General features: G+C 42.2%; 1 protein-coding gene across 4 annotated transcripts; it reads left to right on the plus strand.

Moving 5' to 3' along the window:
- The first annotated feature begins 6,754 nt into the window (after nucleotides 1-6,754).
- On the plus strand, nucleotides 6,755-27,932 carry fam49al (family with sequence similarity 49 member A, like). Of its 4 annotated transcripts, XM_081702066.1 has the most exons (13): nucleotides 6,755-7,173; nucleotides 16,690-16,782; nucleotides 19,628-19,708; nucleotides 20,113-20,192; nucleotides 22,598-22,719; nucleotides 22,972-23,077; nucleotides 24,059-24,195; nucleotides 24,354-24,431; nucleotides 24,572-24,688; nucleotides 24,822-24,901; nucleotides 25,044-25,170; nucleotides 25,506-25,576; nucleotides 25,906-27,932. In XM_081702066.1, exons 4-13 carry the CDS (start codon nucleotides 20,120-20,122, stop codon nucleotides 25,967-25,969), a joined length of 975 nt encoding a protein of 324 aa, XP_081558192.1. In that variant the 5' UTR covers nucleotides 6,755-7,173; nucleotides 16,690-16,782; nucleotides 19,628-19,708; nucleotides 20,113-20,119; the 3' UTR covers nucleotides 25,970-27,932. The 4 variants fall into 4 exon arrangements, with proteins under 4 accessions (XP_081558192.1, XP_026862201.1, XP_026862205.1 ...); XM_027006400.3 differs by lacking the exon at nucleotides 19,628-19,708; XM_027006404.3 differs by lacking the exon at nucleotides 20,113-20,192 and having other exon boundaries at nucleotides 6,756-7,173.
- The last annotated feature ends 29 nt before the right edge of the window (nucleotides 27,933-27,961 follow it).

Here is a 27,961-nt window from a genome sequence, read left to right on the forward strand (position 1 = left end):
GGATATTAATGATCATATTGTTATGACCTTGAGGGAACATCCTAAGGACTATTTGTGTTTCTAGTTTGTACATATGTACATACGTGTGTGTGTGTGTGTGTATGTGTGTGTGTGTGTGTGTGTGTTTGTGTTTGTGTTTGTGTGTCCGTCTGTCTGATGGGGTATATGTAGGGGTTATCATAATGAGTGAAGTTTACAAGACCAAAAGACAGAAAGACAATGAGTCTAAGTGATGTAACTTTGGACTATGCCTTTTATCTCCACTCATCTGTTCTCTTTTCTCTTTTCTGCTCAGTCTGCCCTTCACACACCCTTCCCTCTCCATGGCTCTTTGTACTGGAGATGAGTCCAGCAAGCAGATGGACACAGGTCAAAGGGCAACCACATCAATGTGAGCCTTTCTGAAAAAGCTTTCAAGCGCAAGGCAGGCTAACTCTAAAGATGGCACATGACAACAGCTTCAGGCTGCTGTTGTACTTTCATCACTCACACACATCCACCACTCACACATCCACCACTCTTATATATTCACCACTCACGCATCCACCACTCTCACACTTTCACCACTCTCACATATTCACCATTCACACACATCTACCACTCTTACATATTCAACACTCACACACCTTCTCCACTCTCACATATTCACACACATCTACCACTCTTACATATTCAACACTCACACACCTTCTCCACTCTCACATATTCACACACATCTACCACTCTTACATATTCACCACTCACACACTTTCTCCACTCTCACATATTCACCACTCACACACTTTCTCCACTTTCACATATTCACCACTCACAACATCCACCTCTCTCACACATTTATCACTCTCACACATTCACCACCAAGACCTTTAGGTATGGTTTCTCGCTAAGTTTCTTTCTATGTCTGCATAGAGTGCAAAAGTAGTAAAAGTGCAGGTCTGCAGAAGACGACAGTATGAGGCCATGGGTACGAAGAGCAATGCAGGAGACTGCTGGACTGTCTGTGTAAGCAGCTCCTGGTCCATAAGGAGATTACTGCATGAGAATATCTGCTGTGTTCTAACCTTGGGACAGGTCTATTCCACACACACACACACACACACACACACACACACACACACACACACACACACACACACACACACACACACACACACACACACACACACAGAAATACCAAGCATACTGAGGGCTGAAAATAGTAATTCTGTATAACCTCTCATTCACCTATCTCTCAGTATCTGCTGTGATACTGCATGATGCCTCCTCTTTGTGTGCAGCTTATTCTGGCACAGTTTCGAACCACGTCAGCAGTGCCCAGCCAAGCACTAAATTGTTTCATACAGTATGTCGGCAGCCTACAAACAACTGGCCACTGCATTCCCCTGTATTTCCACATGCATCTGCACAAAATTCTGAATTTGCACATGCTTCAACACACCATGGATACCCAGGTAGAGAGCAATAGGAGCATAGACTTAATTGACTGATAAAGAACTCCTTTGAATACAATGCACCTCTGCTGTTTTACACTTCTATAAACTCAGCCATCTTCTACAGGCTCTGTACTGCATTCCCTCAAATAATTCAACAAGAACAGTGCTTCTCCAACCTGTGCTCTATCCCTGCACACTCACATCTTTGTTTTATTGTGGCAAGGCATGTGTTGATGGTTGCTGAAGGTTACTGCTCTTTGTGCTCTGGCTGTATGTGGGTACATCACCACTCATCCTGTAGCTCGTACATGCTAAGAAAGAACAGTGAATCACCAGGCATGTTCTCTCTCTCTGCCTCTCTCTCTTGCCCATTTTTACATCACCTCAGGAGTGACCAAAATCAGCACAGCAGATGTTTTGTGAAGATATCAAGCTGTCACTGATTCCCTAGTACTAAACCCTCTCTCTACACCATGCATAATCACACACACACACGCACACACACACACGCACGCGCGCACACGCGCGCACACATACACACGAACACACACATATACACATGCACACACACACACACACACACACACACACACACACACACACACACACACACACACACACACACACACACACACACACACCTTTGTCTTGGCATGGAGGCAGATTACCACCCACACTGTTTCACTTCACTCTCCTGTCTCATCCATGACTTCTGTAGTGAAAGTCATTTGCATTAATATGGCTCTTATTCACCACAATAAGAAACCAAGTACCTCACACTGTATATATCTGTATATATATTTTTTTCTCTATGCACCCCTGGTTCTCTTCCTCAGTTTGGACAGAGCACTCTCCACCATTTCACTGCGTGTTGTACTGTGTATGACTATGTATGTGACAAATAAACCAAACTTGAAACTTGAAACACACTACATAGACAATATATCTAGTAATACACAATAACAAGTGTAAAGGAAATAAGCAGTCACTGACACACTCATCAATAACTAAACTATACACCTTTTAGCAGACTGACAACAATTGGGACATCACAGGAAGCTAACAGCAGGCTCATTACATCACTAACCCCACTGCACCAATATGCTCCTTACCGATGCAATGTCTTACTCTCCACAATTTACAGCCATCAGGTAATAACTCAGGGTGCACTAGAGAAAGAAAAATATCAAAACATGAAACTTATAGCCAGTTAACACTAAATGTAATATATTAGTTCACATTGGGGGTTTATGGAGCTCATGCTTACTTGATATTTACTAATACTTTGCTTAATGTAGTTATGTAGATAAAAAGGATGTATTTGAAAATGCATCTGTTTTTTTCACAGAGCAGTTAGGTACATTTTAATTGCTTTTTGCATTAAGCATAAAAACTACCAAATTACTGAACTACCAACTGAATGAAGCTTCCACATAGAGTCTCTCTGCCACACTTTTTATTCTTAAAAAAACATAATTGGAGTTATTAATAATCATTACTGTTTTGTATTCAAATGTGATCCAGTTCAACTCTGTGCAACTTTATCTGTCTGCTGTAAAGACCTGATACTGTGAATTTTCATGTCTTTATTGATCTTGATTGAGCATTTGAGACCTAATTATTAGAACAGGCAGGTTTCATAATATGCAATATTTCTTTCATTATCCTCTCTCATAACTATCAATGTGCTGCTCTAACTGCCAAGCCATGCCTGTTATGCACACGACATCTGATTAGTGACGGTCAGTCGAAGCTGTCCACACAGAATCAGCTACAGCAGATTAGTGCCAAGGGTTCACCTGCACTATCATAAAACGAGATCCCTCACACACACACACACACACACACACACACACACACACACACACACACACACACACACACACACAGACACAGACACACACAGACACACACACACACACACACACACACACACACACAAGCATAGTCTTGTTTTTCTCTTTGTGAGATACTTCCTGTGACGGAGACCGTCACTTAGGAAGGTTAAGTGGGTGCTCTGGCTGCTACGTGAGGGAGCTGGCGCTTTGGTCCCATGGTCAGAGCTCACGTTTACCTCTTGTCAGGACTGGGTGTGAGTCCTGGGTATGGTGAATGCATTCAGCCTTTATTACACTTTCATTGACATTTATGTGCATAGAGATAAACCTAAGCTAAATCTTAGTCACCAAATGAAATGTTTTTGCCTCTTTTTAGTTTTTAAAGTAAAAGCTAAAAAAGAAATTTTATGACATATAAAATCACATTGGCACAATGAAATTTATTGCATATGCTACATAGGAATTTTGAAAATTAATAAACAATGCCCATCTTGTCACATTCTTGGAGAAACAATTATTGTGTAATAGTGTCACATGATGAAACAGGCAGTGTGTGTGTGTGTGTGTGTGTGTGTGTGTGTGTGTGTGTGTGTGTGTGTGTGTGTGTGTGTGTGCGCGCGCATTATTTTTCCTCAGTCAGCCTTCCCTATGCTTGGAGCAAAGGTCCTCAGCCTACCAGGAGCCAACTTCCTGCCTTTAGATCAGTACAGCCTCCATTCCCAGTGCATTTATTCACATCAATTTGGATGTGGATAATAGCAAACACTCAGAAAGTTTACAGTTTGTTTACCCAAAGCAAAGATACTCTGCAGTCTGTCCCTCTTCTCTTTTACATCATCACTGCAGGGCACAGTATCTCCCTCACAATGAGAATCTGGGCGCTGTCCTTTCAGGACCATCTCTCTCTCACTCTCTCTCTCTCTCTCTCACACTTCTTTTTTCTCTCTCACTACTTAATAGAGCCACTGTCCCCCTACCTGTCTGTGTGAGCTGGTACAGCCCCCTTTCCCTGTCTTTCTCAATGCATTTTGCCCTTATAAGGAGAGAGTAAGAGCAGTGAGCGGGGCTGAGCAAGAGTGCAGTTGGACTGTACTATCTGCATGCACTTTGCAGGGGTGTGCAGACGAGCTGTAAAAGGGAGAGTAGGCAAGTGGATGAGTAACATAGCTTCTTTGAGCCCCAAATGAAAGGCCTAAAATAGGTTGCTTGGGGGAAAATGCATTGCAAGAGAGTGGGAGTATGAGTTGAGGGAAGGAAGGATACAGAGAGAGAGAGCAAGAGAGAGAGTGGTAGAGAGACAGGCACAAAAGAAGACACATGATTATTATGTCTGTATGCACCTCTGTGGGTTGGTAACCCATTACAGAATATTAGACTGTGCTGATTGCAGCACAGTGTTAGTCCTGTACTGAGTGCATCGTTCATTGAGAAGAACAGTTTAAAGACTTTTGCATCATGCCTCTGTATTTTGGATTAAACATATAACCTGAGCATGTTACCAAACACCATCACTCTTCAAAAAACTCAGTGTGTAGCTCTAATAAAGGTGATGTTAGTATTGTGACATGAGCCAGGATGGAGTTCATCAGTCACAAAAAGAAGAGGAGGAGCATGAAAGCTTTCAGTGAAAGCACGTTAGGGAACTGCAGTGTTCATTTGGTCATGGTGCAAAATTACATCTTCCTGTAACTTCCCATCTTTGATCTCCTATCAGCCCCAAATGGTGTTATCTGCCTAGTGTGGTTAGAATGGATCAGAAAGCAACACGGTGGACCATGGAGCAGATATAGAGAAAAAAAACCAGGAAGTCAGGTAATTGTACTCTAAGCAAGCATTTAAATATGAAGTATTCAAAGTCACTAGGCCTGATAGTGATAGTTGTCTGAAAGTGAAACTGTAAATTAGGTCTTATTGAAAGGGGAAGCAGACAACAGGACCTACTGTTATAATTAGACACATTTCTCTCATTTGTCAAATTTGTCCCTCCACAAAATTGTTTCTTGCTGAGATGCCTGAAAACACTGAGCAGAGATGCTACTCTTACTTCAATCTGTGGCAGTTACCTTCTCAGGTAGTTTTTGATGTTTTCTGCCTTTGATATATATCTGCTCATTTCCCCACTCTAAGTGATTCACTCAATTTTAACTCATGTTCTTAAAATCTGGAAACGTCAGTGACGTTTTTGAAAAATATTCGGAGTGTACAACTGACTTTCATAATGACATTCAACTTTTACACTGCATGTGCTTACTAAAGAAAAGATTTACCTCTCACAGTCCAATGGAATATGTTGTCTGTTCAGTTGGATGGTGACTAGGTTAAAAGTGGGCTTTCCCTGCACATCTGGACCATACCTGTTGGTGCAAGCCACTAGTAGATAGGGGAGGAGGAACTCAATGTGTTAGCATTGAAAGTGAACTACTTCAATGTCCCTCCATTATTAATCAGACTTCCAGTGAAAGAAGTTCAATGTTCTTCAAAGAGACCACAACAGAGTGATTAGGTTGTGTTAACCACCGTGCTGCAACCAGGCATTACAATCGACGGTAATTAATTATGCTGTAGCACTCAAACTGAAAATCAATGATAATGCAAATTTGCCATGCTCAATATCCAAGGATGACTCATACTTAAATAAATCAACATACAATCTTCCCATATGAATAAGACATATATTACGACTGCAGGAGGCGATTGTACAGGGCACAGAGGCTGCTCGTTCCGGAGGTGTGCTGCAGAGATGATAAACACTGAGTATGAGTCACATGAGCTGAATGCAAGTAGAATCTGATACACCAACTGATGCCCCATCCCTATGAATGTACGTCTGAAATGGGTCAAATTACCAAATACTCTAGTGGAACTGGGCACTGTGAAATGGTCCAGAGACCCTCCCTGTGCAGGCACGGACTCTGGGGGAGGGCTGTCTGCTGTGGCCCATACAAGTGGGCATGTTGACACCCATGCTGGGGAGATGGGGGTAGGGGTTGTTAAGAGAGAGAATGGGTTTGAGGCAGGCTTGCCACCAGCCTGGCAGGAGGGAGAGCACTGCACAGGCAAACAATAAGCAAAGGCAAACTATTCCCGCCCTCCAGGCCAGCGTGAGAGGCATCGTTTGCTCAGGTCCATCAATACAGCAATGGCCCATCAGCACTGACCACAGAAGCAGTCTCGCACACACACCTGCTGTGGGGGGTGGGGTTGGGGGTGGTATAGGAAAGGGTTAAATAACACTCACCATGCCATAAACAAAAATGTGTACGAGACGCGTCTCTCTCTCTCTCTCTCTCTCGCTCTCTCTCTCTCTCTCTCTCTCTCTCTCACACTCAGTCCTGCCAGTAGGCTTTGGAGATGTCAGTTGTTAGTCAGGGGGAGGGGAGGGGGTGTGAAGGGGATGAGTTGGGAGGGGGGTCTTTGTAAGGGAGGTGGGGGGGATAGAACAGAGCGTTCTATTTCTCATTGCTGAGCAGCTGCTAAGCAGAGAGTCTTGAGTGGCGAGAGACAGTGAAAGAGACAGACAGACAGAGAGAGAGAGAGAGAGAGAGAGAGAGTGTTCAACAACTGAGTGAGCAAGTGAGCAAGCCAGTGAGAAGGAGAGACAGAGAGGCAGGCAGGGAAAGAGACTGACACACTCACACACGCACACATGCACACACACATGCACACACAAACACACACACGCAGCGTGAGGTAGAGGTTGAAGCAGACACTATTCGTGCGTTCAGGGAGGACCACAGTCGTGCAGCTTGCCGGGGAAGTGAAAGGAGTGTTGTTTTTCAGCGCACGCTTTTGTCCTTTGTGTTTTCCTGAGGGGGGGGGTCTGCTCAATTTTTCCCCAATTCCTTATTGTTGACTGAAGAGAGAGCAGGAGCACCGGTGCCTCCCTGGAACGCATCTCGCCGGTAAGCAGCACCACCAGCTCTATGTGTCCATTCCTCTGCTCCCTCACTCCTTTGCCTGCTCCTTGCTTCTCCCTTCTGTCTCCTTCCTCAGCTGGGGTCTTGGGGCTTGGGGTTAGATGGTTTGTGTAGAGCGTAGGCACATGGCAGTGGCGCCAGTTGCCATGCCGGCATCCTCTGCAGCCAGCCATACATGGGCTAGACTGGGATAAGATGCAGAACAGAGAGAAGAAGGGAGGGATGGGGAGAGAGAGTATGCTCTACTTTCATCACGCAGAGATCAGTCAACTGGGGCTTGTCCTCTTTCACTGCAGTGCACTGTAGGATTGCAAACAATCACATTAACATATATGTGCATATACACACACATACATGCCACAGTCTGCAGTGTGTTTATGCAGTACAATAGATCAGCATCATCCTCCATGTACATGTACATAATACTTCTATATTGTCTAAATTTTCAGTACTGTAAATTCTGATTCTATTTCTGCACCAGAGCACAATTTTAACTATCAATCAGGTAAAAGATTGATTTTTTTGTTGATTTTTACATCCTCAACATAAAACCATCAGTTACCACAATAAAATCTACTGCCTACCAGGGATATTCTTTACAAATTGTGATGATGTTCCCTGAATTTAGTTATGAGAACCTGGTGCTAGCTTTGTTTGAAATGCCATTTTACTGCTCGGGTGACATTTGGAGAGGCATGAAGAGGAAGACATTAAGCATGCAGCACTGATTAGCTGGGGTGTGTGTTTTAACCTTGTGCATTTTCACACCTAGCTAAAACACAATAGCCAGTGTAGAAATGGTGGGAACAAATTGGGAGCAAAGAAGACAGAGAGAAAAAAGAAAAAAAAATGAATGAGATAGTGAATGGATGAACCACTCCTTTTTTCTACTCAATTCCATGGCTACTCTCAAATGAAAGGAGGGAACTAAAAAAGACTTCACACCTCTGAAGAAATGAGGGAAAGATGTGTGAATGAAGTGGTAAAATAACAAGATCTCTCATACATACACACAACATGAGCCTTGTGTTTTGATGAGGATAGAAAGGCAGAGAGAAAGAGAGGGAAAGAGAGAGACAGAAGGAAAGAAGAAGGGAGGCAGGGAGAGAGACAGAGAGAGAGAGAAAGAGTGAGAGAGAAAGAGAGAGAGAGAGAGAACCATGATTTTCATGCTGATTCTCAAGCTTTCCAGAGTTTGAGTATAATCTGTTTTCTCTTTAAAGCATGATGAATGGATTTGCAGGGGTGAATCCATAATAAAGCTTTCATACAGAACCAGTTTCATACTCTTGTTATAGAAATAAAATATACATAGATAAGTGTAGAAACAAAGAGTGTCTGACCCAGCACTAATGCGCCAATACTGGAGCCAAAATATTAGAGTTAAATGGCTGTATAGACCTTAACAAGATCCATTGTCAGTGGTTTTTGCACAACACAGACTGTTGAAAATCTGTTCCTTATTCAGCTTCTAAATCCAATTGAATCAAACAATGAATATATATGCTAATGAAAAATGTATTAGCATATGTAGCAAAGATTCCTTGTGAATTATGCCAACAAATTTCTGATTCTCATATACAGAATCAACAGAGCCTGAAAAGATTCATACACGTCTGTTGCTAGGACACTCCCTTTGAACATTTTATAGGAACACTCTGATTGGCTGCAGCAGCTGATGCATGCTTCTCACCCAAAATCTCTCCCTTTCGCCCATGGAAACATGCCTCGCCTTCTCTCTCTCTCTCTCTCTCTCTCTCTCTCTCTCTCTCTCTCTCTCTCTCTCTCTCTCTCTCTCTCTCTCTCTCTCTCTCTCTCTCTCTCTCTCTCTCTCTCTCTCTCTCTCTCTCTCTCTCTCTCTCTCTCTCTCTCTCTCTCTCTCATCCTCCTGCTGCCTATCTAGTCCTCTTCATCCAGTCTTTCCATAGTCATCACATCTCTTTCAAATCTGCTAGAAACACAGGAATTCACTTACACGGCCTTCCAGTACAAAATGTCTTCTTTCTTGCTGTTTGCAGTTACCATAAGCCATAATAGTGACAGGGACCAACAGGATTTCCTCACAGTTAATTGGAGTTAAAAAGGCCCAGGGGATAAATTCTTAGGGAATGTGTATGTCTATATAGAGACTAACTGGATAGGAATTAATGAGTCTATTCCCTTCTTTCTGCATATTTGACATTTTGTAATTTTGTGCTATCAATAATAAGATAAAGGTAGGTGCAGTGACAAAATATAAATGAATGGACAGCACACTTTATACAGCTATACACAGCACTCATTAACTGAATACACAATATATATAATGTGCACAAATGGGGTACAATACATGCAATACATACAGTACATAGATTTGTTACAGCATGTACCCAAGCACAGCTAGATGAATAACCTCACAATGGCAGTAAAAGTAGAGAGAGGTGATTGTTATCTTGTGATTGGGTAGGGAGCACAGATTTCACTGGCAGAATGGATGGTTTGGACTGATGATTTAACTTTCCAAATTGTGGAAGTGATTTCTGAAGTATTGATTTCGGTGGGATGAGATAAGAAGCCCTGAGATAAGATATGGGGATCCATAGAGTATGTCACAGATGCTGCTTTTTGAAGTAACCTTAGCAACACAATGCCTGGTGCCAGTGGGGGCAGAGACTGGTGGAAGATCACTTTTCCAGATGGCTTGTGGAAGTAGACTAAGACTAGCAGTTTGGAGTGTGTTGCTTGGTCCACAAAAGACTCAGAGAGCTGTATGTTCTGTGTGCTGGGGGTTCTCTGTGCTGTTGGTTTTCTGTGTTGTGTGTTATCTGTGCCATGGGTTCTGTATGCTTCTGGTTCTCTAAGCTGTCCTCTGTTCAATGGGTCTCTCTGCTGTATGTTCTCAGTGCTGTGGATTCTATTTGCTGTGCATTCTCTGTGACTTGACTTGTCTGTGCTATATGTTTTCTGTGCTTTGAGTTCTCTATATACTTTGAGTTCTCTGTGCTGTGGGTTCTATTTGCTGTGCATTCTCTGAACTTTGAGTTCTCTGTGCTGTATGTTAGCCATGCTTTGATTTCTCTTTGTTGTGAGTTCTCTCTTTTGTGCATTCTCTCTGCTGGCCAGTAGCCGTGGAGATGCAGAACTGAGGGTGGGGGATATAGAAGCCCCTTCTCTAACTCTTCCCCTGGCAGGTATGCAGCATGGGAAATAAGATAGCAAGAAGCAGGATTGCAGTAGGGGGTGTCAAGGGATTTGGAGTAACCTTGAAATAAGCTTATACTGTCACCACTGCAGTACAGCTGTGTGTGTGTGTATGTGTATGTAATGTTCATGTGTATTGTGTGTATATGTGTGTGTGTGTGTGTGTGTGTGTGTGTGTGTGTGTGTGTGTGTGTGTGTGTGTGTGTGTGTGTGTGTGTGTGTGTGTGTGTGTAAGAAGAACTGTGAGAAGTGTTTGATGGTTGGGGTTGGGTTGGGGATTGAATTAACTACAAAACTTTGTAAAGAGCACATACTCTGTAGATGTTTGAAGAGTCATTGCTGTAATTTGCCACTATTTCAACTTAAAGGTTGGGTCATTGTTCTGAGATAACATTAAATATAGTTCAGTTCTTTACAAAGATCTTCTTTAACACACTCTCCACAAACTGCTATAGCACAAGGTCAAACTAAGAAAACGTGGCTGTGTAGTCATCTACATTATTATCACAGCAGTTGTTGGCAGATATTCAAATATCCCCATGCTATAAGAAATGAAACACTCAGGAACAGAGAACAGTCGGAAATGTCTAACAAATGTGCTAGAATAATAAATCCTGCAACTACAATAGAATTTGACTGCTTATTGATTTATCCAAGTACGCAACTTGAGCTCACCTACATGAAGCCAGTGGAAGGCAGACTGCCATGCTAATGGCAGTAGCTATGACAAGATCCTGTGCTTACAGAGCTGACTAGATGAGGAGGGGGAGGTGAATTACATGATTAGATGAGCAGATGATTGCAGCACACATCTATCAGCAGCATACTTGATCAGTCTTAGAGGTCAGAAATCCAGGACCATATATTCACTACCTTTTCCATCTCATTACAAGCATAAAAAGATAACAGTTCGCCATTTGTAGAAATGTGTTTGCTAATGGGTTACAAAGTGATTTACTCATGCGATATACTAGAATGACCATAAGGCATTTTTATGCAACCTTAATTGTTAAACTTTTTCTATTCCTTGGTACAAAGGAATTGCTGATTCAAATAGGATACTTTCCATATATTCAGTTCATGATTTGAATTAAATGAATAATAAATGGATTAGAACCAGTGTATTTCACACCCCTCTAAAGTTAATTACACTAGCTCAAATGGCCAATTAATACTGAGACTTAAGTTATGTAAAAGCATGCATTTCATATAGAAGCAAGAACTGCAGTAGACTAAGGTATTTCAGGCAATTTGTGGTGACCTTAGCGCATTTACAACAGTCTCTTCTAAAAATATAGCAAAAAACAACTTAAAGGTTTAATATTCTTGCCATATGAGAAATCACATTTTGAGAAATCACATTTATAGTAATACAGTAGAAGTTAAAGGCAAAGTGAGTCAATATTCTAATTTTTTTCACTTTAGAATTTAACACAATTCCAGAGTTGACTATTCTCTCAGCAACTGTTGTTGTCCTTCATTAGCTCCACCCTAGTATACCCTGTCTTGTCTTCCAATGGGTGGCAGAGAGGCGGACTGGCCTTGGTCCTAACTCAGCAGCTCCTGGGGCCTTGGAACCCTCTGTTTGGCCAGAGACTCTGATGTACAGTTATGCCAGAGCCAACTTTGAGCCCGGCAAGCAGGCCTGAGGAGAGGGTGGGTGAAAGGAAGCGCTAAATATGGCCTTGGCAGAGAGAGACAGCTGTGATGGGCTGGGCAAGTCTGCACTCTAGCACTGTGGTGCCAACACATTCAGAGGCCAGCATGCTCAGAGAACAGCACACCGAGATGCACCACACCCTTGCTGACTGCTGGAGGAATGTATGGTGCTGATCAGCCTATATAGTTATCTACTCACTGTTCTGCAGTGGTCGGTGCTGAGCACCTGTGCATGCTTCCCCCACAACTGCATGGTCAGGATGTGGTTATACAGAGAGCAAGTAAAAGCAATAGACCAAGCGCTAATTGACATTTATTTAAGTAAGCGTGACCAAGCGCAAGCTGACCACCTGCATAAACCCAGCTCCAATGCCATGATGAGAAAAAACACTGTCCTGTTCAGTTTAGCTACTGGGAAGTAAGTAAACTATGAAACTTCATCAGTCAATAAAGAGTTTAGACTGTTACATAATGTGAGGGAGTCGAGAGTAGCACAAGATACTTTTCATGATCTTTTGATGTGAAGTCTGGTAAGTTCTTCATATTAAACCATTTATTATCTCTAGAATCGTACTAGGCTTAGCTGAATCTTATCTGGAATTGTAGCCTCAGCATGATCGCAGGGCTCATGCACCAGAGTTGGTCTTCTCATCTCCACTCATCTCCCTCAGCCATCTATCTTTAAGCCCCAAGAAAGAGGAGCAGCGGGCAGAGCAGAGGGCACCGGGTGGTGGGTATTAATCTGGCAGCCATTCCAGCTCAGGGCATGCTGCATGCTAAGGGGCTAGCTGCTGATACAGACTCAAAGACTCCAATAATATAAACAAACTCAAACATGCAGAGAATGATTAGCACACACATTTCCTATCTGAGTCAACTCATCAGCTTCTAGCTATCAAAGACTAATTAATTTTCACACAAATACTCACATGTGGGGGGCCAAAAACACATAGACATAGTCCTTCATATTAAAACCCCTTAGAGTGGGAGCAAGAGTGAGGACATCAGCTGAAGATACACACCAACACATACCCTTAACAGGGCTGTAGACATATACACACATACACCATTATGGAGATGCAGACACATGCCAACACACGTGCTTATGGGGCTGGAAAAGCTACCACAGTGGCTCTGTTGGAAGACAGCAGAGAGGTCTGGGGAAGATCATTTGATTACCATTCATGCAGACCACAGGGAGGGAGAGCAAGGTAAAGCAATAGCACAATACAGGAATGTGTGTGTGTGTGTGTGTGTGTGTGTGTGTGTGTGTGTGTGTGTGTGTGTGAGACAGAAAAGGAGAATTTGTGTATACAAGTGCATGTGCATGCATACTGCTCATACCTTTTGCTTAAAGATATTCTCCTTACATTCATGTTCATAAAGGGGCTCCCCAGAAAATTATCTGAGACAGCTGTTCTTTAGGAAAAGCAGCACTGGATATTTGAACACCATCACACTGTCAACAATGAAAGCATGCGCTGGAAAAACGTGCAAGGCAGTGAAACTGCTACAGTAAACTTTTTATTCAAAAAAAGCATCCTTTTGCGAATGAGTGATAACTGCTTGGTTATAACTAAAGATGGCAGTACAATTCCAGAATGTTCTGCTTCTGACCACAATAAAAGTTAATGAATGGATTACTGAGTCCCTCTATGTAGAAACATCAAACAATATGAAAATTTCCCCTTAGACCCATACTCAATCTTTCTTTTGTCAATTCTTAAGCTGTAGCACCATTTTGCCTTTTCTATAATGTGGTCTCAGGTGAAGGGGAGAGGGAGCGATGGAGCTCCTTCCCCACTACGCCTCCGCCTCTTGATTGCTCCCACAGGAGAGAGGTGCTGAGGACAATGCTGGGCAATGGCTGATGGTCTCTGGTCTTTTGCTTGTGGCATCTCATTACCAGCAGGTCTGGCTCAGCCTGCCTTGCATCAGCTCGAGAGAGAGAGAGAGAGAGAATTATTAACAACATTCTCTCCTTCAGAGAGAATTCTCACCTACTTCAGACATGCGAGGGGAAAACTGAATCTGTCACGACCTGATCTCTCTCGTCACGACGACACCCTCATAAATCCACAGCTACATTTCAGCGATTATGTCTATTTGGAATAGGGTTCTTTCCTCAAGACTAAAGGATGGATGTATGCATGCTATGCTACATGTTGCAAAGAAAGAATATAAGGCTGGGTGAGTTTATTCTGGTTTTGGTGTCAGGTATCTGCCTTCATTTGTATGTTGTGTAGTTATTAAATGGAAATTATTTGTCCCATTTTAATATGTAATCAGTCCAGAAATACATAGCTATAGAAACAGTATAGAGCGTTGGCTATAAGAGCAGTTACAAAACTCAAAGGATAAGCTTTTGAAGAAAAAAAAAAAAAGATTCTAAAGTTCTCTGCAAGAGTGGTAGTTGGTAGAGGGATATTATTCCCCCAAAAAAGTCATTCACATAAGCAAATAACTGCAAACATATAATGAAAGGGGATTAAAATATTTCTGTGAGAAATGCCTGAATTGCACTAATTCAAATATTGCGGAATTCATGATGGAAATAGAGGTTACGGCTGCTGCAGTCATCCACCAAACAAGGCCAGACTGGAAGAGTGCTCAGCACAAAAGCACGCCTCCAAGACCTGGTTCAGGATTCACTGCTTCCATTGTTAGCCATACCTTCTCACAAATGTCATATAAAGATCATGTCAAGGCAGTCAAGGTCTTGATATTGTATTCTACATTTGGTTTCAATCTGTTACTTTGTGTTACAGAAATAAGAGATCCAGTGACAGAAGCTCTCTGCTCTCTCAAAGTAAAGCCAAGAGCAGCACATCTCAGAGAAGGCTGACCATTGTAGTGCATGTCTTATAGATTAAACCTCATCAACCTAATAATGTATTGTCAAAGTGTCAATACCAGAGATGAAAGTTCACTGAGGAGTGGTTGGCCTTGCTGTGTCTTGTCCTACAGACATCCTTCTGCCCCATCAGTTTGAGTTCTAAAGAAATAAACTTATACAAATACTAATCCTAATATGATATTTAACCATCTGTGGTTGTGAATTAAGCAGTCCATTCTCGGTCCGAACAATAACTTTTCTACACAGTCAAGTTCCTCAAAAATATCTTTTCAATTTTAATGACCTTGAAATTTGTGAACAATACAATAGTCAGTACCCTTCAAAGCATTAGGCTACAGAGAAACTGCCCCATACAAACACTGGCATCTCAATAACCCTGTGACAGCCAAGTAAGATGAGACCCAAATGCAATCAATGTATATATATGCCATGGCCTCAAAACCAACTGCTCTGATTCAGTCACTGTGGACTTCCTGATCATGACTCAGGCTAATAGGGCTGTTCTGGAGTCAGAGCTACTAGCTGTCTGAGGGCTGCAAGGGCAGTGAAGGGGTCCATCCAGCTGTCAGGTAACTGGGCCAGCATAGGGGTCTGTCCAACTAGCAGGCTGCTCAAAAGCCACTGCAGACAGCACAGCACTGTGGACCATGACACATGTTCCTGCAGATTTACTGAGTGGACACCTCTATTATTCATGGAGCTCACTGGAACTCTTAGAGGATATGGCTGAGTGTGTGTATGTGGGTGTCTTAGATGCTATGTCAGATTTATAGACTCCAGCAGCAGAGACACTTGATTCAAATCAAACTGAATTAAAGTGTGACCTGCCCACAGACTACAATCAAGGATTCCTCTTTGGGGTTATTTACCTAATTGTCAAACAGACTGAGGGAATGGGATAGGGCTGAACATTACATAAGACCCCATTACACACATGTAGTTCAGAATGAAATGCATTTCTAATTTCTAACGTCATTCTAGATTTGATATGTGTTCATTTGTACTCTTAATTAAAGATGCAGTCTACAAAGTCATGAGGTCTGATAATAAGCAGCATCATTTTGAAAGGTTCATTCTGGAATTGCAGATTTCAGCAGTTGCTGACTGTCAACAGGTCATCTTGGAAAGTACTATTCTTAGAGCATCTAATGCTTTTGCACAATGAAAGAGTAATGTGCATGCTGTCAATTACTCTCAAATACTGTTACGAGGGCTCAGAGCAGCATGTGTGATTGGTTATACATGAAGGTTAACCAAAGATTTTAGTTCATTATCAGGTGTTATCAGCAATCTTTAAAAATGGACAACTCTGTCTGTCCATTATTCAAAGTCAAGCTGACATGTAGGCTAGCACAATTTGGTTAATTGAGAAGTTACCAAAGGGTGTTCACTTTCTGTTTCATAGCAAATGCACCCTCACTAACACTCTCACTAAAAAAAAGAAGTAAAAGCTTTCACTTGTCACCACACATTCAAGACTGTAACCGATTCTGCAATTCTAGCATTTCTCAAAAGCCTGCAATAAAATCGATTCTCATAACTTTGATTTGCCTCATGCTTCTACTGTACACCATATACATAATAATTCTTTTCCTACAATGTTCCAATATGTGTTTGCATCTGTGTGGAAAACACCATGTTCACATCCTACAATCTAATCCCTTTTGGCCTGCTGCCTCACTGACAGACAAGCAAGCCAAGGTCAAAGCCTAGCATTATATTCAGCTCCCTCCCTCTCTTGCTCTCTTCCATGTTGTTTCTGTGGCAGGCCACATTTTCAGTAGTTCCCATACTCTCTCTCTCAGGTGGTGGACGCTGATGCTGTGGTAGAGCGAGAGGAGCAGACAGGCACCCGGTGGATGCAGTGACGTGCTCTCAGAGGAAACTCGCAAGCAAAGGTATGAGGCAGGAGATGGCCAGTGATGGCCCATGGCACCCTTCTGTTTCATAGCCATATGGCACATGGAGGGAGGGGATACAAAAAGACTGGAGGATTAGAGAGCCGAATAGTGTATGTGTCCAGCCCTTCAGTGGCAAGACACAGAGTGTGTCCAGCCCCTCAGTGGTGAGGCAGGGCCATGACTAACAGACCTACTTCCTATTTACTATCAGCAGTGTTTCAGTTCGCCTTTCAGGCTACTCCACACTGCCTGCCCTCAGAGACAATTTGTACTCCAAAGTCAGCACTGTCGTTTTTCCCACTTATCTTTTCGTTTATGCCTGAGGACTTGAATGAACACTAAACTTCAAAATAAAAACAAAAAAACAAAATTACAGTTTGAAAAAGAAAACCACCTGTCGACTGTAAACCTTTAAAAGAAAATGGAACAAAATGTTAGGGGCTTTTTATGAGGGTTTTTATGTGTGGAACTGATGGAAAGATTAAACCAAATACAGTTCAGAGTGCTATTTAATTCACAGGAAATTGCACTTACAGAGTCACCTAACCCCAGGCTTAGTTTAAAGCATTCTGCACAGCATCAGTTCTCTTATATAGGACCATAGAGAAGCGATTCTATCAGACAGAATCAGAAACATGCACCTACAAGCACGGACACGCGCACACAAAACTTGCCTTTAAATAGCAGTCAAAAAAAGGGAAGCGTGAAAGAACAGTGAGATGCTTACATGTGGAGTTGCAGCTGTGACTGCACAAGGCTGCTAGGCTGAGGAGGAAGCGCAGGGGAAGAGGAAACCCAGAAAGGTGGGAGAAGGCAAGCGTGTGGTGGCTGGTAGGTAACAACAAACGAACACATTTCTGTTGAAGCGTAAGCTGCAGTGGAATAATTCCCAGCAGGCATTTTGCTGAGAAAGCAACTACGATGTGATGAAGATGGCAGAGCTGGAGCTAAACTGCAGTTCTCCGTCCCATTTAAAACTGGCATACGGCTAAAATGCTTAACACTTAGTATTTGCTGCTCCTACTGGACTGAAGAGGGCTAGCTTTTTTGTGTTTGAAACCAAAACAAGGTGCTTGTTTAGCCTTACGTTTAGTCCAAAATTGTGCTAGCCATGTAATTTCATACAGCCATGGGAGTGGTCCAGCAGAAAGGTGGGTTGCAGTTCAGTGGACTTTCTTGTTATTGTCAGGCACATTCTCAGATGCTTGAGGCTGATGATGGCTCCAGCTAAACAGAATTGGAGGGAAAGCCCAGTGGGCCGGCCATGGAAACAGGGCTGTATTGGTGGTTGCCGGGATACATGCAGTGATAAAGGAAGTGCAGTCTCTGTACTGTGTGAGCGTATCCACACATTGCATCACCATTTGACGCCAAATAAGAGGGTAGCAACCCTATTGTTTGAAATAGGATTGTTCTTTCAGCACATCAAATGCTTATGTCAGTGTTTCCAGGAGCTTTTGCTGTGTTTGTTAGGCTTACTGCATTTAGGAGAGGTGGCGTTGAAGACCCCATGTGACTGATGTTTATAGATTCTATTATGGCACATGCATTTTGACAATAAACGCACTTGAGCCTCTTGAGAAAGCGGAGAATGCTTTTCATGACATTAACAAAGTCACCTGGGAAACTGCCATCTCAGGAGTCCCTTGAGCATTTATCATGTTTAAGGGGCTTGGTCTCTTATACATGGTGATGTGTGAAGTGAAGGTTGGTGAATAGTCTTCAGTGGTTAAGCATCATGTGAATATATTTTTAATATATATGGCAAGACAATATTTTACATAAAAAAAATAATATCTACTTTACAAATTATTCTTCATGATAATGTACTGTATTGCTGTGTTTATTGAGAGTTTTATGCTGTTTTTACTATTACTGTGGTGGCATTGAACTATTCTAATATTGCTAGTCAAGCAAAACACAAGTGGGTGGCTTATTTTCCTCCATGTTTTCCTTAAATGACTGCTTTATTCACTTTATGCATTACAGCAAACATGCTAAATAACAGGAAATACCTAGTTTGAAATCTTAGAAACAGCTGAGCATTCTATAGTCCAAGACCTCAGTGAGCAAATCTACATTTTTTTATCAAGTTAAAAACAAGGTCTAATCAATGCTTTAACCACAACCAAAGATGTACTTCCTTTATTCTGATGAAGCCTGAGGGCTTCACTGAGGGTAACTGCAAATCAACACTGATGATGCCCAGTAGATGTCAATGCCCTGGTATGCATATGAGCTAGATATGCTCACAGTGTACATCCCCTGACCAATTCCCCAGCACCCCTGACAAAATACAGTAATGGCTCAAATTGATCTAGATTACCCATAGCATGGTCCTCCAAAACCTGCAGCACCACCAGGTGCTGAGGGCAGGACAATAAGATACATATTTTAAAACAAAAACAACAACAAAAAACAAACATAAAAACACTGATGGGGGGAAAAAGGAAGAGAAAGTGAGAGAGATAGAGTGAGTAAGAGAGAGATAGAGACAGAGTCAGCTCAGTGCCACGACCAGTGAAACAGTCCTTGCTACATATATATATTTCCACACCAGGTTTGTCACTATAGTTGCCTATAAGATAACTATCCCCAGTGACCCAGTGGCTCATGCACAAAGTTATCTGGTTATACCTAAAGAATGCAGTGCTGGAAGCACTGAAAACTACTAAACCAGGTTGTCAGACATCATACAACAAAACACATGTGCATCTCTGCCTGCAAGTGTCTCTTATGTAATGCATAGTGAGATCCAGCTTCAGTCTAGAGCCAGGCTGATGACCAACTGAAGTGGTTGTGTTGCTCTCTACTGTATGCATCTGTTGTCTCCCTTGCTTAGGTTTGCTGGCCATGGGGAACCTCATTAAGGTCCTTGGCAAGGATTTAGAAAATTGTCCACATTTTTTTCTGGACTTCGAAAGTAAGTGCTCATTGCTGTGTGGTGTGTTATGTGTCAGTGTGTGTGCAACATCAGGGTGGATGTGCTGAGCTTGGAGAAGGTGTGGGGCGAAAAACATAAGATGGTTGATGACAAAGGCAATGTGATGGGCTGAAAGATTCTGTGCATCCTCACACCTGTATGGAGAAACTCATTTATAGAGAAAAAGGACTTTGGAAGAAGTTTCAATGTTTTATATCATGTCACCACCTCCAAAGCCCCTGTCCACCTAGTCTCGACAGTACTATTTAGTCCTTTTCATCCACTCCCCCACACTGTGTACATCCCCTGATTCCGCACATATCTGTGTACACACATGTACACACCACACACACATTTCCCTGACCCTCCATCACCCACATATCTCTCCCTTCTCTCTGTTCCAGGGGGATCATGGGAAATCTCCTGAAAGTGCTGGCTTGCACCGAACTTGAGCATGGCCCAATAGTTTTCCTTGACTTTGAACGTGAGATCATCTGCTTCTTATTTTTGAGTTTTGTTTCTTTCTTTTTTTTCTTTTTTTTATTCATTGTCCCTCCCCATTCGCTGTCATCTCAGGTTTTATTTCCTTTTTTCTCTAGTCCTCTATTTTTTCACACACAAAAAAAGTGCATTCAAGAGTTTCAGTGTGCAGTGGCCATGATTGTGATCGGTCTTCTTTCCAAGTCTAGTGTGCACAGTGCTAAATATCTCTTATCTTTGCAGTTAGATTGCAATGACATACATGCAAAATAACCTCCATTGTCCATTAGTTCTCCCCCTTACCCATAGTCTATGTCTACGTCACCTGTCCATACCATGTGAAATTTTGTTTGGCTTTCAGTGGGTGAGTAAGCACGGAAAGCTAGTTAAAACAGCTTGTGTATGAACTGAGGAAATGGAAGTGGACATAGCCTCTTGCACTGGGAATCTCCATTTCTCTCTGTTCTCTTTTTGACTCTCCTTTAACCCCTTTAACACTTCTTCCTTTCCCAAATAACAACTGCTTTTCCAAAACCTCCACTCCTTGGCCAGCTCCACCTCTACCATCTCCTCTCCAGAGCTACACCAGCTCCACTTGCATGAGTGCCCAGTAGGCTCAGAAAGGCTGCTGTGCTGTCAGCTCTTACGCAGTGTGGCCAAAACTCAGTTAACATTATTTAATTTTACATTTTAATAATTTCCCCAAATCGATAGTGTCACTTCTTAACTGCTCAATCTAAAGGCTTGTGCCAAGCCGTTAGAATTATATATGGCAAATTACTGTTTAGTAGTGGAGGTGTGTTAACGCTTTGTAGTTTTGTGGATTGCTGCGTAAGAGGAGTGCAGATAGCCTCCCTGCTCACCTCTGTACTGTCTCCAGCATACAATGGTCACCTCTGTCACAGCTCACATTCTCCTTTCTCACAGCCTTCTGCTACATTCTATGTAAAACAAAGGATTAAAATATTTTTCTCCTGTGACACCCCTGACAAATGATCATACCACATCTCCAGTTACAGCAGCATTAGTCTCCTATAATCTCCCTATAAGGCTGAAAGTCCTCTAGATGCACTCCATGAATTTGAGATCTAAAGAAGGAAATAAAAATTACATTACATACAACTAAACCAGAACTGTATATAATACAAAAACAATTTCTTTTTACTGCCAGGTTTTGTAACATAACAATGAAAGAAAAGACTGTGATACTTACCAAAAGTTGATGCATTTATCAATATAAAGATTATTGTTTTATTGTTTTATTATCATTGAATTACACTGCACATACATACAATGTTAAAGATCTGAAGATAAAAAGCACAAATTCTAGGGTAAGACAGACAGAGAGAGAGAGAGACATAGACAGAAATTCATACAGACAGAGAGGCTCTAATAGGGTAATTAAACCAGGCTACACTACTGAGCATACACTATGGCACTTCAGGAAGACAGCTGCTTCACTGACTGAGGCTGTGAGACCACCTCGCTCATACAGCTCATGTGCTTATTAGCAGAGCTTGTCATCCAAACAGACCCCTTTAAACATATACCCACTCTGATAAACCTAGAATTTCAAATGACCTCTCTCACCCTATATTTGGGGTTGCTGAATGTGTTTCTACCCCCTTCCCAACTTCAGATGCAATCAGTACACGATAGACTTGCACCCTGAATATCTTGGAGAAAGTTTCCATAGTTATCTGTCTACAAACTGAGCCATAATGTGACAACTATGTCTGAGCAGTTCAAATAAACCAAATAAAGTTTCCACAGTGCATCCAACCGAGGGTTATTTAGGTGTGTTTAGTCACATCCAGTCCAGACTACCCAATGGATCATCTTATGCACTCACTTGCAGCAATCCCCATGAGATCCATTTTATATACAGCAAATTCTCCAATATTCTTCCACAAAATCTAAATGCTCCCTATGTATTTCAGAGTCAGAGGAACACTGTAGTTATTACAAATCTGTTGATTTATTAAAGCCATCTCTCAGTGGCACTGGGCAGGACATCCTCTCTCTGTCTCTCTTTCTGTGCTGAAGTCAGGGATGACAATACAAAATTAACACCAAAATTTATTCACAGTTTGGAAAGTCTACTTTCCCCTTGGGTCAGTCCAGACTTTAAAAGAGGCCTTCATATTTGAGCAAAGTAAGGAACTCTGTGTTTGCTTTCCTGCCATCAATGTGAATCTATGCTAATGTAACTTGAAAGCCAAGTTACATGCCAAACTAATGGCTGCCTGTGAGAAACGGAACAAACGTGAGCCCTGTCTGACAGAGGTGATAAAACATCCAGGTGGCCAGAGGAACCTTAACTGGAAAGGACACTTATTGTCTGACTTTAAATCATATTCCCACCAACTTCCATAAATTCTGAGCCTGGGCCCTGGTGCACTCCTGCAGATGCCCAGCCCACGGAGGCTGAGACAGTCGTGTGGAACCAGGTCAGTGCTGTGCTGGAGGAGGCCCATGGGATACTGGCCGAGCTGCAGTCCTACAATGGAGCCGGGCAGGAGATAAGAGAGGTGAGGACATGACAACACCTCTCACCAAAATGGTTGGAAAGATACTGCGCAGTTCCTCTTTGTGAATAAATGTGTTAAGGGGGTTGTTTTGTAGGTATATGCTCATAGTGCTGTAGTGTACTGTAGGGCGGGTACGTAGGGTTTACTCAGAATAATAAAAATAACTAGCACCGATATGGTCCAGAGAAGCTGGGTGGTTTTCACTGGTAAAAGATCTACAGTCTGAGTATTGCTTGGTTGTTCTTTTCCTAGGCTATCCAGAATCCCAATGACCTCCAGCTACAGGAGAAAGCCTGGAATGCTGTCTGCCCCCTGGTGGCCAAGCTGAAACGATTCTATGAATTTTCACTCAGGTTAGGTGAGTGGGTGGCCAACATCTTTGCCATTGCCTTTTTTGGTCGGAAGTGTAAATGGGATCACGTGTGTGGGGCTCAAGTCAATATGGCCACTGTGTGCGGAGAGAGCAGGCAGGCACTCCCGCCTGCCTTGCCTCGTCGAGACGTTGCCATGGTTACCGCAGCCAGCAAAGCACAGAAGAGGCAGCACTCCCGCCCCCTCTGTGTGTGCACTGAAGATCCAGCAGATCAAGGTGGTGATGAGCCCCAGCCTGTCACTGCTCCTGCAGAAGCCTCCCTGAAAGAGCCATGTGAGAGCACCTGAAACAGGAGAAACTTGGTACACATCGAGTGAATGAAATGATGACTGCAGGAACACAAATGCGCACATGCTGCACCCTTCCCGACGCATCCCGGTATCCTTCTCTCCATCGTGGCATATTCACTCCCTGCCTAACAACTCAGGAGAATAACACTGCTCAGCAGGCCCCCAGATAAAACATATCAGCTTGTTATTTATAGACATGCTGCTGCATATTTCATGACTCCTCTGGAGTAATGCTAAGGCATGCTAATCACATTAACAGCTCAGTGATGACGATTGCTCAGGAGCATGCCACACAGGGCTAGACACTGTTCAGAGCTGCTGTGTCCTTTGCCACTGTCCTGCATAGTTTCTTTTTATTCAAAAGAGTAGGCCATTATTAACTGACATATTTAACATGTATTAAAAAAAGAAATATGCATCAGCGGTCAGGGTTCCAATCATGACCAGGGCATCTCCAGTGTGATCCCTTAGGCAAAGTCCTTAACGCTATCCACCCACCTCACTAACAATGAGAGTTCAAAACAAAATAACACTGGCTCGGATGCCACATGGGTCAACAAGATCTGCATTAGATACTGGAAAAACAGGGCAATCTGATGAGAAGTGAAAGACATATAGTGTATATATGGTCATTATGGCCTTTATTTGATGCACTTTGTAATATTTGTCATTGCAGAGAATGCCTTGCGTAGCCTCCTGGAGGCGCTGACGAGCCCTCCGTATGCTCCAATGCAGCACCTGGAGAGAGAGCAGGCCCTGGCCAAGCAGTTTGCAGAGATCCTGCACTTCACACTCAGCTTTGATGAGCTCAAGGTGAGACTAACCTCCAAAACTGACTTTTCCAACCAGGACAATCTTTTCATGCAGACAAAAGGTGCGTGTGCTTAAATGTTCCAGCGTAATACGCATTCTGAACATGACAAGCTATGTAGTCAGTACGCATTCTGAACAAGCTGCATTGTGTTCCCCAGATGACAAATCCAGCCATTCAAAATGACTTCAGTTACTACAGGAGGACCATAAGCAGGAATAGGCTGAACAATCAGCAGGTAATGTGTTTCCTGTTATTGCTGAACCAAAATGACTTGCTTATCCAAAGTGAAAGCCCACCTGCTTGCAGCACCAGCATATGTATGTGTGAGTGGAACTACAGAACCTGCAAACTAACCAATATTCATCCTTACTGTAGTTAGAGGCAGAGAATGAAGTCAATAACGAAATGGCCAATCGGATGTCTCTTTTCTATGCGGAAGCCACACCCATGTTGAAAACCCTGAGCAATGCCACAACTAAGTTTGTGTCAGAGGCAAGTAAAAGTGTTAATTCAGTATGTAGCACTGCTCCAAAATAGCAGCAAAAAAGCCATCACTATATTAAAATGACTAAAGGCTCTTGCCCTCTAGTGGCCGTCACTTCTATTCCATTAATATGTACTACAGAACAAGACACTGCCCATTGAAGACACTACAGACTGCTTGAGCACTATGGCCTGCGTGTGCCGGGTCATGCTGGAGACTCCGTAGGTTTTTTGCTTTCCCCACAGAAAACATCCTGGGTTTCTCCCAGGCCATACAAGCATTTCTATGTCATCTTTATGGATTTTGTGTAGCTCAGTGAGAGTAACTGATAGTAACTGACCTGCCGCTGTTGCGTTCACATAGGGAGTATCGATGCCGCTTCTCCAACACAGACACCATGCTGTTCTGTATGCGTGTGATGGTGGGCGTCATCATCCTCTACGACCACGTTCATCCTGTGGGTGCCTTCGCCAAAACCTCCAAGATTGACGTAAGAGCCACAGAAACGGTTCTGGATCCTGCTACTTGTGCCTTTTTCTGACCTTTGTGTGTATGTATGTAAGAGGGTGTATCTTCCAAGGAAAAGGATGTTTCTATTCACTGAGCTTAAGGTTCTATCTCCAGTTCACATAGCATCATGCAATTACACAACTTATGTAGTTTTGTTTGAAAAAACAGCTACCCTGTGTGTATCTGTTTGTGGGTATGGTGTGGCAGAATTGCTTATTAGTGAGTGTGCAGGCATGTTCATTGACACAGTAGGGGTGAGGATGAGAAGGGCTTGACCTTTCTCTAAAGTGCTGTGTATGTGTGTGTGTTGTACAGATGAAGGGCTGCATCAAGGTGTTGAAAGATCAGCCTTCAAATAGTGTGGAGGGACTGCTGAATGCATTGAGGTGAGGACGAGGTGTGAAGTGTATGCTCACACACATTTCAGTACATTTCAGAAACATGCTTCTTAAAGATTAACATGAGAACATCATGTCTTAAATGCTGCTCCTTTTAAAAAGACACAGTATGAACAAGATACTGAAACAAGTATGAACAAGTTTCAATGAGGATATGACACACACCCAATAGTCATCAACTAGGGTACATTTTTGGTGGAAACTGTCAACAGGTGGTGTAAATCAGATGGAACCGAACCACATGTATTGAACCCCGGAGCTGCTGGAGTAGCCGTATTTGGCCTTTAACACAGTCCTGTGCTGCTTCTCACCTGCAGGTATACAACAAGACATCTAAATGATGACAGCACCTCGAAACAAATCCGTGCCCTACTTCAATGAGAAAGGGAGACGTTGGGGGAGACGGGGGAAGCAAGCGAGAGTGAATAAACATGACTGACAGAGAACAAAAGATGATGGCTGACAGTCTTGGGTGAACCAACCTCAGAAATCTGTTTGTTTACAAAAATTTAATGCGCAAAATTATCTCAATTTCAATAACCTAAAACAGAGAGAAATATGAAAAAGTATATTGTCAATTGTTCATCATGTCTTTGATTTTGTAAAAAAAAGAAAAAAAGATTATAGAGAGATATATATGTAGGTATATTGAAATACAAACTGAAAGAGAACCATGGCCTACCAGGTGAGAGCCCCTAAAATCTAAGAAATTATTAAAATCCTATGATCAGAAAAAAAGGCTCATATAACAATACACTTGTGCAGATTAATTTTGCATATATAAAATAATTCTAACTCTTCCTTTGACATAAAAAAAATCTGAAAATGGCCTGCCACAGCATGTATAGATCAACTCTCTTTTCATGCATTAGAATCAAATGGAGTTTTAATACACTTGCCACATCATGTCATGCTTCTTTCATTGCATTCTGGAGTTATAGTGTTCGAGATACAACTAGATTTCATCTCTTCTAGAGAGTGTCAGTTACAGAATCAATTTATGACTCAGATACCATGTCATGCTATTCCTGCATTTCTCGATATAAATCCACCAGTACCTATTAAATGAAACTGATTTATGTTGCTGTATATACACAAAAAGCACAGGCTAGTTTTGTAACCAAGATAAGCATTTTGTTAAAACTTATTCACTAGTGCTGTACAGCAATACTCCACCAAGGTAACAGCTGCAAAAGCACTGAACTGTTTTAAATAAGCTGTTTGAAATAAGCTGTGCCAATACAGGATGAAGAGTGACCAGCTTCATGAACACAGAATAGGCTGTGGCAGGCTACACACAGAAGGGCCTGATATGAGCTTTTTCTGATCCAATGAATTGTGGCAGGTGGGATTCTTGGAACTTCTGAGTAAGCCACTCATTTTGCTCAGCACCATTAGCTATTTTCTGTGCCACTGCTTCTCATTCAGAGGCATGTAGTATGATAGGAATCCAGAATGGAGTGAAGAGGTCAGGAGGTGATGCCCCAAGCCCATGAAACAAAGGGCCACTGTACACCAGCCTCTTAGAAAAATACACAGCACTCAGCAAAACACAGCAAAGAGTGACCTCAGTTCTACTTCTACTTATCACAAGTGAATTGCCAAATGCGACTGACAATGCCTTCTGGAAGACAAATGTTGGGCAGGTCCATTCTCTTAAACTGTAAACCATATGAATCACTTACTTACATACACACACACACACACACACACACACACACACACACACACACACACACACAGCGTAGAGCAGAAACACAGAATGTTAATGAGTAAATAAGTGAATAAGCAGAGGATTTTCCACCAGGTGCCTGAGGCCCAGGAAACAGATGTGCTTACATTCAGCTAGAGGATATTTCTTTTAGTAAGAGGCAAATTAAGAAAAAAATAAAATAAAAAGATCACATCATAAAATGAGTGCGTATTTTAAAAAGATGAATTATATAAAAAAAGATTAAATCAACAATGCAGTGTTGTACTTTTGATGTCTATAGCCCTTAGTCTTAATTTGATCTTACAGTATATTTTTTTATACAGGAGTATGTTCACAAACATATTCTGTATAAACATATAGATGGCATGCTGTACACCTTCAAACAGAATTGTGTAAATAGTGTTTTTATTCATTTTCAATTGTTCAGTGAATCTGAATTGGGTGTTTTGTCTCTAAGAAACCATGCAGTTGGCTCAGACTATTGGACTTGCTTTAGTCATAGGTTCCAGATCTCTTATATTGGCAGAGTATGAGGAGGGCAGGTTGGTTGGGGGAGGGACGGGGGACTGTCCATTTGCTTGTTATTTTGTACATTTTGTGCAACAATAAACTTGTCATTTATTATGTTCAGTTTTGTTTGTGAACTTGAGTTCATTATT

The sequence above is a fragment of the Electrophorus electricus genome, chromosome 2 (assembly GCF_041902795.1).
Source record: "Electrophorus electricus isolate QZ-2024a chromosome 2, ASM4190279v1, whole genome shotgun sequence".
NCBI lineage: Eukaryota > Metazoa > Chordata > Actinopteri > Gymnotiformes > Gymnotidae > Electrophorus > Electrophorus electricus.